Below are 14,032 nucleotides of genomic sequence, written 5' to 3'. Positions count from 1 at the left end.
CACTAGGCCATATTCCCAGCCCTTTTTTTTTTTTTTTTTTTTTTTTGACCAGTCCTGGGGCTTGGACTCAGGGCCTGAACACTGTCCCTGGCTTCTTTTTGCTCAAGGCTAGCACTCTGCCACTTGAGCCACAGTGCCACTTCTGGCAATTTTCTGTATATGTGGTGCTGGGGAATTGAACCCAGGGCCTCATGTATACGAGGCAAGCACTCTTGCCACTAGGCCATATCCCCAGCCCGCCATGAGATTCTTATCTCCAGTTAACCACTAAAAAGCTGAAAGTAGAAGTGTGGCTCAAGTGGTAGAGCACCAGCCTTGAGCAAAAATGCTAAGCGACTGGGGCTGGGGATATGGCCTAGTGGCAAGAGTGCTTGCCTCCTATACATGAGGCCCTGGGTTCAATTCCCCAGCACCACATATACAGAAAATGGCCAGAAGTGGCGCTGTGGCTCAAGTGGCAGAGTGCTAGCCTTGAGCAAAAAAGAAGCCAGGGACAGTGCTCAGGCCCTGAGTCCAAGCCCCAAGACTGGCAAAAAAAAAGCTAAGCGACAGCACCCAGGCCCTGAGCTCAAGTCCCAGTACACACACACACACACACACACACACACACACACACACACACACCTATTTTTTTTAATTTCCCCTTAAATATTAGGATTTCTATTTTTTGTTGGTTTTCACTGAAAAAGAAGCTTGAGAAAAGTTATTGTTAATGAGCCACTGTTATATTTAACTTAAAGTTCCTTAGGGTGATTATAGTATATATAATACTCATAATGTCCCACGTTAATTAGAAGTGATTGTTCATGAGTTTCCTCAAGGTTAGAATTCACAGAAACTAGTCTCTGAAGTTTCTTGTTATTCAAATAAGGTAAAAGTTTATTTTAGCAAGTTGTAATTTCATAAGATAGTCATGACTTAGAGTTTAAATGCTGCTGGAATGTGGGTTTTGTAAGAATGGTTTGGGCTTTTTCGTTTGAGTTGTTTAGGCTCACAGAGATGTGCAGGCCAGTGTTGGCTTCCCAAATCATTTAAAGTGTTTATGTCACTGGAGTAAAATTAGACATGCCTGTTGCTAATAGGAGGAGATGAAATGTGAGACAGGGCCAAACAGCCAGAACCTTCTCTTGCAGCCATACGAGGTGAAGCTCAGATCGTTCACCCTCTAAGCAACGGAAATGGCCCCAGCCTTCTGTCCTGGACAGAGCTCGGGCCAATTGTAGCTTCCCTCAACTCAACGCTTGGCCCAAGTTCCAAGGTAAGTCATTAGTTTTACTTTGGATTTGATAGAATTAAATTTTTAATTTAGAAATCAAACCATGATAAGGCTACTTGATATATTTTTCTTCATAGATGGCATCCTAGTTAATAAATTTAACCCAATGTTGAAGACATCATCTCAAAACAATTCTATTAATTATGAACAAGATACAGTTAATTTCTCATCATAGGTTGTTTCCACCACTAATTAGCTTGCCTGTGTATCTTAACACAATCATTATTTCTAATATTTTCAGCTGGTATCCTTACTGCATCCTCAGACATTCAATTGCTCATGTTAGTCAATGTAGACCAAATCTAATCTCTTTAAGATTACCTTCTTCTAATTCTACTCTTAAGTTTCTGTGACAGAATTAGATTTGCTTCAGATTTTCTTAATAGTTTTGTAAAGAGCCATGAAGGAAAACAAAGTGGAGGTATCTTATAATGGCAAAACAAAAACTGTTACCCTGGCTTCTTCATGATTCTCTCTCTCTCTCTCTCTCTCTCTCTCTCTCTCTCTCTCTCTCTCTCTCTCTCTCTCTTCTCTCTCGTGTATGTATGTGTGTGTGTGTGTGTGTGTGTGTGTGTGTGTGTATGCTAGGGCTTGAACTCAGGACCTGGGCACTGTCCCTTAGCTTTTGCACTCAAAGCTGGCATTGCACCACTTGAGCCATATCTCCACTTTCAGTTATTTGGAGCCAAATTGGAAATAAGAGTTTCATGAATTTTCCTGCCCTGTTGGCGCTGAACCATGTTCCTCAGATCTCTGCCTCCTGAGGACTGAGGCTTACAGGCACAAGGCACCAGCCCCCAAGCTGTCTCTTATGATTCTTGAACTAAAAGAGTGATGAACATCTTTCTTCCAAATATCTGAGAACGGGGAATTAGATGTTGCTCAACATATGTATCAAAAACTAAACAAAGCCAGGCACTGGTGGCTCACACCTGTAATTCTAGCAACTCAGGAGGCTGAGATCTGAGGATCACAGTACAAAACCAGCTCAAGCAGGAAAGTCCAGGAGACTACTGTCTCCAGTTAACCACCAATAAACTGGGAGTGGAACTGTGGCTTAAAAAAGTGGTACAGTGCCAGTCTTGGCCAAGAAAAGCCCAGGGACAGTTCCCAGGCCCTGGACCAGCACCAGAAAGAAAACCATAAACAGAAGAAAAATGCAAACTAAAATCCAATAAATGGAAGAGGCACTGATGTCTCCCCATCTCCCCATACCAAAATGGAAAGCTCTGGCTTTGGTTTTACTACAGGGGACAATTGGAAACCATGCTCTTAAAACAATAGGAAAATAAAACTCAAGGGTGGAACAATTTGCCCACAGGATGTAGTCATAGCTAGTACAAAAATAATTATAAGATATACTTTAATATACATTTTTGTGCATTCACGTTTTGCTTCTTTTCTGGGAAACAGTTAATATCCAAGTACACTGGAGACCCCCCGACAGACTTTGAAAATGAAGAGTTTAACTTGAGGCTCGTTTTGTAAGCTCTAACATTTACTCAAGATCTTTCAAAGCTAGACAAATCTAATTCCCAAATGATGCCAACTGGGCTTGCAAATATAATACTGAAAATAAAGTTGTTCCATTTGCCCTATTTAAAAAAAATACTTACTTAAACTGGGGGTGGGTGTCTCACACCTATAATCCTAGCTACTTAGGAAACAGAGATCTGAGAATTGAGGTTCAAAGCCAGCCTAGATGGTAAAATCTATGAAACTCTTACCTCCAATTAACTAGGGGGGAAAAAGCCAGAAGTGGAGCTGAGGCTCAGCGAGTAGTGTGCCAGACTTGAGAAAAAAGGTAGCCAAGCAAGAATGTGAAAGTAATTATATATGTGTGTATATATACATATATATATATATATATATATATATACTTTCTGTTTCATTAAGCCAAACTGCTATTAGCTGGAGAATGAAAAATTGGAAATGGGTAGCTGTGTCCCATTTCCTGGATGTGCTGTATTTGGTGGGGAAGGGGCTGCCACTCACTCTTCCCACCTCGTGCACCCACCCCTGCCCCCCATGGCCTGCCAGCATGGATCTTACAGCTTCTCAGTCACACCCACTATACCTGCGTGTTCCTACCGGGAGAGAAGCACTTCAGCATCCTAAGGATGTCCCATTCCTCCAGAACCTGCCTCCACCCACACCAAATGTCCTGCTCCATCCTCTTTCCTCTCAGGCTCAGTCTCCTCAGCTGCTATCTATATTCTTTGTGTCTGTCTGTCTGTCTGTCTGTCTGTGTCTGTGTCTATGTGTCTCTCTGTATGTGTGCGTATGTGTGTGTGTGTTTGTGCCCATCTGTCTGTGTGTGTATGTGTCTCTGGGTGTGTGCCAGTCCTAGGGCTTGAACTCAAGGCCTAGGCTCTGTCCCTTTGCTTTTGTGCTCAAGGCTGGCACCCTACCACTTGAGCCACATCTCTACTTTCGGCTTTTTTGCTGGCTCATTGGAGACGAGAGTTCCCACAGACTTCCCTGCCTGAGCTGGCTTTGAACTGCGATCTTCAGATCTCATTCTCCTGAGAGCTAGGATGACAGGGGTGAGCCACCCGGCTTCTGTGGCCTTTATTCTTCTCTAGGCAGACCAGCAGATAGTTTATATAGTGTTCCCATGAGAACTTCACAGTTCATCCCCACTGCACTGGCCTGGAGACTCCCACGTCCACTTAAATTTTCAGTGTTTTTCTGTCGTTTCATGGGGGAAATGAGTACAAGGGATAGATTTAGTACTTTGTTGCTTTACAGTATCTCCAGCCATTTCCAAAATTCCCCAGATGTGTCACCACTGATGACATTTGAGGATGTGGATGAAGGAGTCTGGTGAGGGGGTTCCAGAAGGGATCGCCTATACCCAAAGGCTTCTGTGCTTCTGCTACAGCCATAGGGAGCTATTTAGGACCAGAGGCTTAGACATTTAAGGCAGAAGAGCAGTGGGTTCCTGCTTCTTGTTTAGAGCCAGCATGGCAGTTGCCATGGAGAATGGATTAGGGTCAGTGGAAGAACAGTGGATGTGAACCAGTTTCACCTTCAGGATCATTTTAATTGGGAAGCAACAGTGAGAAGTATAATAACACTGCTAAAGAGGCAGGGTGAAACTTCAGCTATGCTAGCTTAAGATCCCACACCAAGGATGGCACTGGTGTCTCACTCCTATAATTCTAGTTATCAGGAGGCTGAGACCTAAGGATCCTGGTTTGAAGCCAGCCCCAGCAGAAAAGTTCATAAGACTCCTATCTCCAATTAACTAGCAAAAAGCTGGAAGTGGAGCTGTGGCTCAAGTGAAAGAGTGCTAGTCTTGAGCCAAAAAGTTCAGGGACAGTGCCCAGGCTCTGAGTTCAAGCCTGGCACACACACACACACACACACACACACACACACACACACACTCCTGCATCTGTGACTTCATTCCTATGTGGCTTGCTTTCCTTGTTTGTGATGGGGGAAAGTCCCATCGAAGGCATTAGAACGTTTCTGAGTTCTTAGGAAATAACTGTCTTTGTCAACTTCAGCAAGATGTGGGAAGTGAGGGCAGGACCTCAGAAAGAGAAAGTTGGGGTTTTCTAACCTGCTTCTAAGAAGGCACCATGGACCAAGCCCTAAAAGGGCAGCAGACAGCAGGTGGGGGCAAGTGGTCTAGCTGGGAGCTTGTCAAGCCCCGCCCCCGGGCAGCTGGCTGCTAAGAAAGGCCTGTGCCTGCCAGGACACAAATAGAAAACTCCCCAGCATTCTGAGCGGTTGAGTGGCTCTGAGAGTGGACTTAAGAAGGAAACAAAATCAAATGACTGATGGGTCTTCACATGAAAACGTTCCTTTCTTGAAACACGTTAGATCTCAATGAAAATGGCAGACAATCTTGCCAAATGTCAATGTCGGGGGAACAAACCAGAAAACACTGGAATGTGTATGTGTGGGCAATGTGTGTGTGTGTGTGCGCACGCACGTGCACGCACGCTAGCCCTGAGGCTTGAATGTAGGGCTTGGGTGCTGTCCCTGAGCTTTTGTGCTAGTGCTCTACCACTTAAACCACAATTCCACTCCTGATTTTTTGGTGGTTAACTGGAGATAAGAGTATCATGGACATTTCTGCCCAAGCTGACTTTCAACCATGATTCTCAGATCTCAGCCTTTTGAATCGCTAGGATTACAGGCATGAGCCACCAGTGCCCAGCTGGTCAGTGTGTGTGTGTGTGTGTGTGTGTGTGTGTGTGTGTGTGTGTGTGTGTATTGGTACTAGGGCTTGAACTCAGGGCCTAGGCACTGTATCTTAGCTTTTTTGCTCAAGGCTGGTGCTCGTCCACTTGAATCATAGCTCTACTTTCAGCTTTTTGGTGGCTAATTAGAGATAAAAGTCTCATAGACTTTCCTACCTGGTCTGGTTTTGATCTGCAGTCCTCAAATCTCAGCCTCCTGAGTAGCATGGATTTCAAGCATGAGCCATTAGCACCCAACAGAGGAGATATTTGAAAATCATATCAAGTCATCCTTTTGAACAACAAAGAAAAGGTAAAGAAATGAAAGTGATTCCTAAACTTAAACTCTCTGAAATATTTTTAATAAATTGTCCAGGGACCCAGAAAATTGCAGATATACATTGAGAAGGACCTTAATTATGTTTACCTTAGGAATTTCTTCTTGCTTTAGCTTTCCCTCAGACTATTGCAGCTGAAAGTAAGCTAGGCTTAGTTGATAAATTCAGTTAAACAACTTACTTTTCTTACAGTTTGTCCTTAATTTTATGTGAATGGGGGGGAGAGGTACTGAGGGCCTTCTAGTCTTGTTTAGCTTTATTGTTCATGGCTGGCACTCTACCACTTGAACCACACCTGCAATTCCAGGCTTGTGCTAGTTAATTGGAGATAAGAGTCTCAGTCTGCCTTGAGCCGACTTCAACCCTTGAACCTCAGATCTCAGTCTCCTGAGTAGCTAGGATTACAGGCGTGAGCCACCAGTGCTTGGCTTATGTGGATATTCTTTCAGAGTTAAAATTTACTTGAATATTGTTTTGACCTAGTAGACCAACCAGGGGTGAGGTTTTTTAATGGAGGCAGCATTGTAATTGGTTTGCCTGCGAATTTTAGCTTTACTCTAAAAATCAAAAGATGATTTAAAAAAAGAAAAAGGTGACTGGCAACTTTATTCTTTGTTTGGACTCTAAGACTTCTAAATTGTCTTTCTTTCTAAATAAATATCATATGCACACAAGAGAAATGGCCCTACCCTGTATTTGGGGTGGTGTACTAACTAGTTAGAGTTGCTAACGAAAAGACAAGAAGACCCAGAGAGCTCTTTGTAACCTATTCATCCACCACTACTTCTTCCCCTTCTCCACCCTCCTCTTTCCACACAAATCCCCTCCCAAGCCAAAATAACCAGCCATGGCATTCACCATCATCTATGAGACTGCCTATATATTTCCATGGGACTTCTGTGTCCACAGGATGCAGATAAGGCAACTTCCAGACTACAGCCACGTTATTAGAAACTTTCCTTTCATGGTAGTTTTTTTTTTTTCTGTGCCAGTGCTTGGACTTGAACTCAGACCCTGAGCACTGTCCCTTAGCTTCCTCCACCCCTCAAGGCTGGTGCTCTTCCACTTGAGCCACACAAGCTTCCAGACGTTTTGGTGGTTAGTTGATGAGCATTTAGAATTTGAGATAAAAAGACTCAAGGACTTCCCTGTACCCACTGCCTTTGAAGCATGATTCTCAAATCTCAGCATCTTGAATAGCTAGGATTATTGGAAATCCAGCTTTCAAATGCTTTGACAATATTGGTTTTTTAATATTTCCTTTAATCTGCAAACAGAACAAAACAAAAACCCACCTTAGGTCCATGTTAACTTGTATTTCTCTGCTTCGTGGTGAAGACAAACTACTTTGCCATGCTGATCAGCCATTTCTTTTTCTTTAATGTGCATGCCTATTCTTGCTCAAAATGTATGCAAGGGTCAAGTTATAGTAGTTCACATCTGTAATCCTAGGTACTCACTCAGGAGGCCGAGATCAGACAATTGCAGTTCAAAACCAGTCCAGGCAAGAATGTTTGTGCGACTCTTAACTCTAACCACCAAAAAGCTGGAAATGGAGCTGTAGTTTAGTTGGTAGAGCGAGTGGTAGCCTTAAGCAAAAATGCTCAGGGACAGTATCCAGGCCCTGAATGCAAGCCCTAGGACCACAACAAGATTATTAGTTATAAGTTAATTAGTTAATTAATTAGTGGAAGGGTTTGGGCATTGCTCAGTGGTTAGTATGCTAGCCTGACACACACAATGGTCTGAATTCTAACATCAGTACTACTATAATAATAACAATAATAATGACCAAAATATGTATATTTTTGTATGGGTTTTTTTTCTCTGTTGAAATTATTTCTACTTTAGGAGTGCATTCAGTTTTCACTGGGTGCTAGTGGCTCACAGCCGTCATTCTAGCTTCTCAAAGGAGGCTGAGATCTGAATATCATGATTCAAAACCAGACTGAACAGAAAAGTCCGTAAGACTCTGTATCCAACTAACCAGCAAAAAGCTAGAAGTGAAAGTGTGGTGCAAGTGGTAGACCCCCAGCCTTGAGCAAAAATGCCACGCAAGGAAAGAAGGCCCTGAGTTTAAATCCCCGTACTAGCATCAAATTAAAGGAAAAAAGTATATATGTTCTGTATTTGTTAACAAATATCTCTCAGTGTATCTGCTGTTCAACTTTTCTTATCATGACTATGCTTGGGGTCACACATTTATGGTGATCACCTCCTCCCGTTCCCCACCCCATTCTCTGTCACCCTAAATATCAGTGCTCATTTCCCAGGGATAGGAGCTTTGGTGCCAACAGTGAGGCAGTTTAAAAAAGAAAAAAAATCTGTTGAGAATGACTGCTACAGTTCCATGTGGAAGCAAGCTGTTTTGTGAACATTCCTAAGAAAGTGGAAGTACAAGGTTCCCCATTCGTTCTCAGGGCTACTGACCTAGGCAATTTTGTTTTTGTTCTTTTTTTTGTTCTTTTTTTTTTTTGCCAGTCCTGGGGCTTGAACTCAGGGCCTGAGCATTGTCTCTGGCTTCTTTTGGCTCAAGGCTAGCACTGTACCACTAGGCCATATTCCCAGCCCCCTAGACAGTTTTCATTCAGCAGCACAAGCACTAACCTTCTCCCTCCCCCCAAGCCATGCCCCCTGGACATGTGTAACTACCTCCTTCGGCTTTGCCTTGACCCACTTGCTAAACTCTCTTCCCTCTTTTGTTCATGTGCCTATTTTTCTGTCATGAGCTCATCTCTCACTGTAGTAGCACACAGCTAAACCCTATTTCCCCCTCTGCTTGCTTGTTCAACAAATACTCATCCTTGCTGTGTGTAGAACCCATGACAGCCATGCTTCTATAGTCACCTAGCTGTAATTGAATCCTGTGTGGATTCAATGCATTTCAGGGGGACAGGAGGCAGGGTGGTGGAATGATGCTAGACTTATTAGTGATGAGAGTTTTGGTGGCTTAAACTTGTCCAATATCAATAAACTGGGCAGCAGTTTGCAGATCAGAAACTGAGCATGGAACATGTCAGTAAAAGTTGCTGGGTGCCAGTGGTCCTGAATGTCGTTCTAGCCTCTCAGTAGATTGAGCTCTGAGGATTACAGTTTGAGGCCAGCCTGAGAAGGAAAGTCCATGAGATGTGTTTAGGTTTTTAAAGTAGGTAGCCAATAAAGGAGAACACAACGCGGTATTCAGGCAGGAGAGAAAGTTTAGTAGCAAATTGCTGGCCTGTGGCTGAGATGATGCATGGGTGGAGAGAAGGGGCAACACCCACCACGCCCTCTCCCCCTCAACCACCATCCCCATACCCCCCCACACCCCACACACACACCCCTGCCCTGCCTAGGGGTGCTGGTTACCCAGGAACTGGGTGGAGACAACCAGTTGGGGGCATCTGCATGGAGCCCTCCTGGGTGGACCTTACACTTTTGTCTCTATTAAATTATTTTTTTTAACTGTTAAACTATTTTTCAAAGCAAAAAGTGACACTGCGGCTCAAGTGGTAGAGTGCTAGCCTTGAGCGAAAGCAGCTCAGGGACAAAGCCCAGGCCCTGAGTTCAAGCCCTAGGACCAGCACAAAAAAGAAAAACAAAAACTTACTGAGGTGGGGTTAAGGAAAAATAGAACACTCCAGGATGAAGCTAGGGACTCAGGCTTAAACAGTTAGGAAGACTGAGTAAAACAAGGGAGGGCACATGGAATATGAGGTGCTGGCTCACAGAAAGTGGAGGTACAAATTCTAGCTACTCAAGAGGCTGAGATTTGAAGCTCTCAGTTCAAAGCCAGCCTGGGCAGGAAGTTCATGAGACTCTTAGCTCTAATTAACCAATGAAAAGCCAGAACTCACGTGGTAGCATGCCAGCCGTGAGCAAAAAAAACAAGAGAGATCTAGAGGACCTGGATTCAAACCCCAGGACTGGAACAAAAAAAGTAATTATGTACATACATTCCCACACATACATATGTATACCAAACACACATTTACGTGCACACATGCATATGTACATAGATATGTATTATACATGTAGGCAGGTATGTACGTACATATGTGTATACATGTACGTGTATATATGCACATATATAAATTATTTGTGTATATGTATATATAAGTAATTATATGTGTGTATACACACACACACACACACACATATATATAATATGTGTATGCATTTGATTTTCCTCCGACTCCATCTTAAGATTTGGGTAAGTTGATGCTTCAACTTAAAATTCAAACCTGCAGAACTTTAAAGGCCATGTACATTCATGTGTGCATAGTTTTTTATGAAAATTTGCAAGTATGACTCCTGAATTTCAAATGAATTTGTCATATCTAAAATATTTTAAATTAGAGATTATCTTCCTGCAATTGAAACCTAGTGGAATGCTTCAAAGTAAGTCCCTTTTCTTTCTTTCTTCTTTCTCCTTCCATCCTTCCTCCCTCCCTCCCTCCCTCCCTCTCTCCCTTCCTCCCTTCCTCCTTTCCTTTCCTTTCCTTTCCTTTCCTTTCCTTTCCTTTCCTTTCCTTTCCTTTCCTTTCCTTTCCTTTCCTTTCCTTCCTTTATTCTTGTGCCATTAATGGGTCTTGAACTCAGGGGCTGAGTGCTGGCCCTAAGCCTTTTTTCCCTCAGGCTTGATTCTCTAACACTTGAGCTCCACTTCCAGCTTCTTAGTGGTTCATTGTGGAAAAGAGTCTGCTGGACATTTCCTGCCCTGGATGGCTTTGAACTGCAATCCTCAGATCTCAGCCTCCTGCACAGCTAGGATTACAGGTGTGCGCCACCTAGTGCCCAGCTTCGTTCTTTCTTAAAATTTGGAAGAAAAAATTTTTAATACTTCTTAAGCTTTGGAGATTTACACATAGGGTAAAAATGATCAAATTCTAGGTTTTGAGCAAATCTATATTACATGTTCCTGTCATCTCTGTCTCCTCCCTTCCTACCCCTGACAGATGGTGCGAGAACAGTATCTGACAGCGACAGAGGGCACCCACGTGGAGAGGCCAGAGAGCCAGTGTGTCTACAACATTGGCATTTATGGCTGGAGAAAGCGCTGCCTCTACCTCTTCGTTCTTCTCCTACTCATCATCCTTGTTGTGAATTTAGCCCTTACAATTTGGATTCTTAAAGTGATGTGGTTCTCTCCAGTAAGTATGATCCTCCCTCCCCCCCCCGCCCCCCCCAAGCCTGCTCAGTTCTCAGTCACCACATCTGCACTATAGTGATAGATTTTTCTTTGCTTTTTTTTTTTTTTTTGGTGCCCCATCCTAGGTCTTGAAATCAGGGCCTGGGCATTGTCCCTGTGCTTTGTTGCTCAAAACTAATGCTCTCTCACTTGAGCCACAGCTCCACTTGAGGCTTTTGGGTTATTAATTGGAAATAGAACAGACTGTTCTGCCTGGACTAGCTGTGAACTGTGATCCTCCGATCTCAGCTTCCTGAATAGCTAAGAGAATAGGCATAAGCCACTACCTAGCTGGATGTTTATTTTAATGTACTAACTCATTCTCTTCCTGCCTCAGTTTCCTGGATGCTAGAATTATAGGCATGTGCCACCACAGTTGGTCTACAACCAAAACTTTTGTGGGGCAAGGGAGGACAGGGGCTTGAACTCAGAACCTGGGTGCTCTTTCTTAGCTTTTTCACTCGATTGCTATTTGAGACACAGCCTCACTCCTGGCTTTTGTTCTGGGTAATTGGAGATAAGAGTGTCTCGAATTTATCTCCCCAGATTGGCTCTGAACCACCACCTTCAGAGCTCAGCCTGCTGAGTAGCTAGGATTACAGGGGTGATCCACTAGGGCCTGGTAGAAGGGGGGTTCTTCTAAAATTCACCATTGAATAACCCTATGACCCAGCAAGACCATTTCTGGGTATTTATCGCAAAGAATGGAAATGTTTTATTGTTGTTGTTGTTCTTATTTGTATATAAGTCTATGTCTCTCTCTCTCTTTTTTTTTTTTTTTGCCAGTCCTGGGGCTTGAATTCAGGGTCTGGGCACTGTCCCTGGCTTCTTTTTGCTCAAGGCTAGCACTCTACCACTTGAGCCACAGCGCCACTTCTAGCCATTTTCTATATACGTGGTGCTGAGGAATCAAACCTAGGGCTTCATGTATATGAGGCAAGCACTCTTGCCACTAGGCCATATTCCCAGCCCCTATGTCCCTTCTTGAAATACAGGCACACTGAGGAATTGTTGTAACCATAATAGAAATTTCTGCAGAGCTTTGATTGTGGAATGGTAAAGTTAAGTGTTGCATTGGGACATCTGCAGGGAGTGATAAAACTTTGATCATGGACCAACTAGTATGTAATTGTCCACCCAGATTCTATATAACAGACTATTCCTGTCCTGGGCATTGGTAAGGCTGTAGGGAAAACCCATAATTTTCCAAATTAGCACAGTCCACCATGACTTTCTCTGCTTTGATCCCTGGCAGCATAGAAATGACGTACTAATTATTTCACTCACTCTTCTTAATTTCATCATGCTTTACTATTTCACTGTAGAAAATACTAAAGCAAACCACCAATAAGGTATTCAACCATGCAGGGCAAAATCAGATGCAAGTCACAGATGCCAGGCTTGCATTACAATTTTTTAAATTTGTCTTTGTTGTTTTTGTGCCAGTACTGGGGCTTGAACTCAAACCCTGGGTGCTGTCCTTTAATTTTTTTGCTCAAGACTGGCACCCTACCACTTGTACAAAGGAGTTGCCATTCAGCAAAGAAGCTTATGAATACAGCGCATCTTGATCAAAGTTCCCCCCTTTTCAACTTTCTCACCCACCCGGCCCAACTCACCCCTTCCCTCACTTTCCTTAATTTTCAGATTATGTATTGAATTTTTTTCCATTTAACAAAGCAGTTTTTGCATGCAATTCATTTAGCTCTGCGACACCCCTTCAACATTTCCACCCCCCCCCCCTTTGACCTCCCCTTCCCCTTATTTTTCTCAATTCTGTGATATAGACAATGAATTCTTACCTCATTCTTCCTCTTCCCCAATTCATCCTTCTGCCCCTCTCCTCTGGGCTCCAACCTCTCTTTTGCAAGTACCCATTTCCTGTCACTTACCTTGAGCTTTGATTTAGTCTTTCTAAAGAATTAGACTATTTGAGCTCATTCATTTGTGGCCACTTGCCTATCACCTGGTGTGTTTCCTTATAGATTGATAGACACAGTCTAGCTACTGTAAATGAGGGAAACCATGCAGCCTGTGTTTCTTTGGGTTTGGCTTGCTTCATGTAATATAAGCTTTTTCCAACCCTTTCCATTTCCTTACAAATGGTACAATATCATGCTTTCTGAAGTATCTCTGATTTTTTTTGCCAGTCCTGAGGCTTGAACGCAGGACCTGGGCACTGTCGCTGAGCCTCTGTGCTCAAAGCTACCACAATATCTCTTGAACCACAGCACTACTTCTAGCTGTTTCTGTTTATGTGGTTCTGAGGAATCGAACCCAGAGCTTCATGCATGCTAAGCAAGCACTCTACCACTAAACCACATTCCCAGCCCAGCATCTCTAATTTTTAATGATGAATTTTTTAAACTTTACAGTTATTGACATTTGCTTACACATAAAGTTCTCTATTGCATTTAATGAATGTAACATTATCAAATTAGCACTAATGATTCTAAGCTAACGATGTTGACCTTGAAATTTTAATTTGGGGAGCACTTTTATTTGGGAAAAATGAATAGAAACAACTGAAGCAGAATTACAGCAGTATTACTGAATACTATAATTAGGTTTGTAATTCTATTAAATACTTCAGTGGGGAGGAGTATCTTGCTGTCATTTACTATAGTAATGAAATGAAATGGGTTAATAGGTATAGGTACCATTGCCCTCTGAGAAGGCAAAAAAATAATAACAACAATAATAAATAAAAACATGTTCAGCCTGGTGCTGGTGGCTCACACCTGAAATCCTAGCTACTCAGGCAGATAAGATCTAAAGATAGAGATCCAAAGCCAGCCTTCAATTAACCACCAAAAAAACTAGAAGTGAAAGTGTGGCTCAAAAGTACTAGCCCTGAGCAAAAAAGCTAAAGGACAGTTGCCCAGGCCCCAACTTCAAGCCTCAAGATTGCACCAAAAACAAAAACAAACTCCAGGCTAATTTATCCTTCAAAGCAAGCTGAAATGTTTGTTTCTTGCACAAAGTAGCAGTTAGATACACCCCCACAGAGAACCGTCCCTTTAAGAATCTTTGTTCTGACAAGAAAGTGAAG

At 42.9% G+C, this 14,032-nt stretch overlaps 1 protein-coding gene across 2 annotated transcripts in view; it reads left to right on the top strand.

The window, feature by feature from the left end:
• The first annotated feature begins 1,080 nt into the window (after positions 1-1,080).
• The window catches only part of Sgcg (sarcoglycan gamma), a 39,746-nt gene continuing 26,794 nt past the window's right edge, over positions 1,081-14,032 (top strand). The window contains exons 1-2 of one of the 2 annotated variants that reach the window (XM_048340841.1): positions 1,081-1,258; positions 10,748-10,942. In XM_048340841.1, the coding sequence (XP_048196798.1) occupies positions 10,748-10,942 (195 nt within the window). In that variant the 5' untranslated portion in view covers positions 1,081-1,258. Of the gene's footprint in view, positions 1,259-5,706; positions 5,786-10,747; positions 10,943-14,032 lie in introns of those variants that run through there. The other variant, XM_048340842.1, reaches the window with a different exon arrangement.

The sequence above is a fragment of the Perognathus longimembris genome, chromosome 3 (genome assembly GCF_023159225.1).
Source record: "Perognathus longimembris pacificus isolate PPM17 chromosome 3, ASM2315922v1, whole genome shotgun sequence".
Taxonomy (NCBI): Eukaryota; Metazoa; Chordata; class Mammalia; order Rodentia; family Heteromyidae; genus Perognathus; species Perognathus longimembris.
This window is presented reverse-complemented; position numbering and strand designations above follow the sequence as displayed.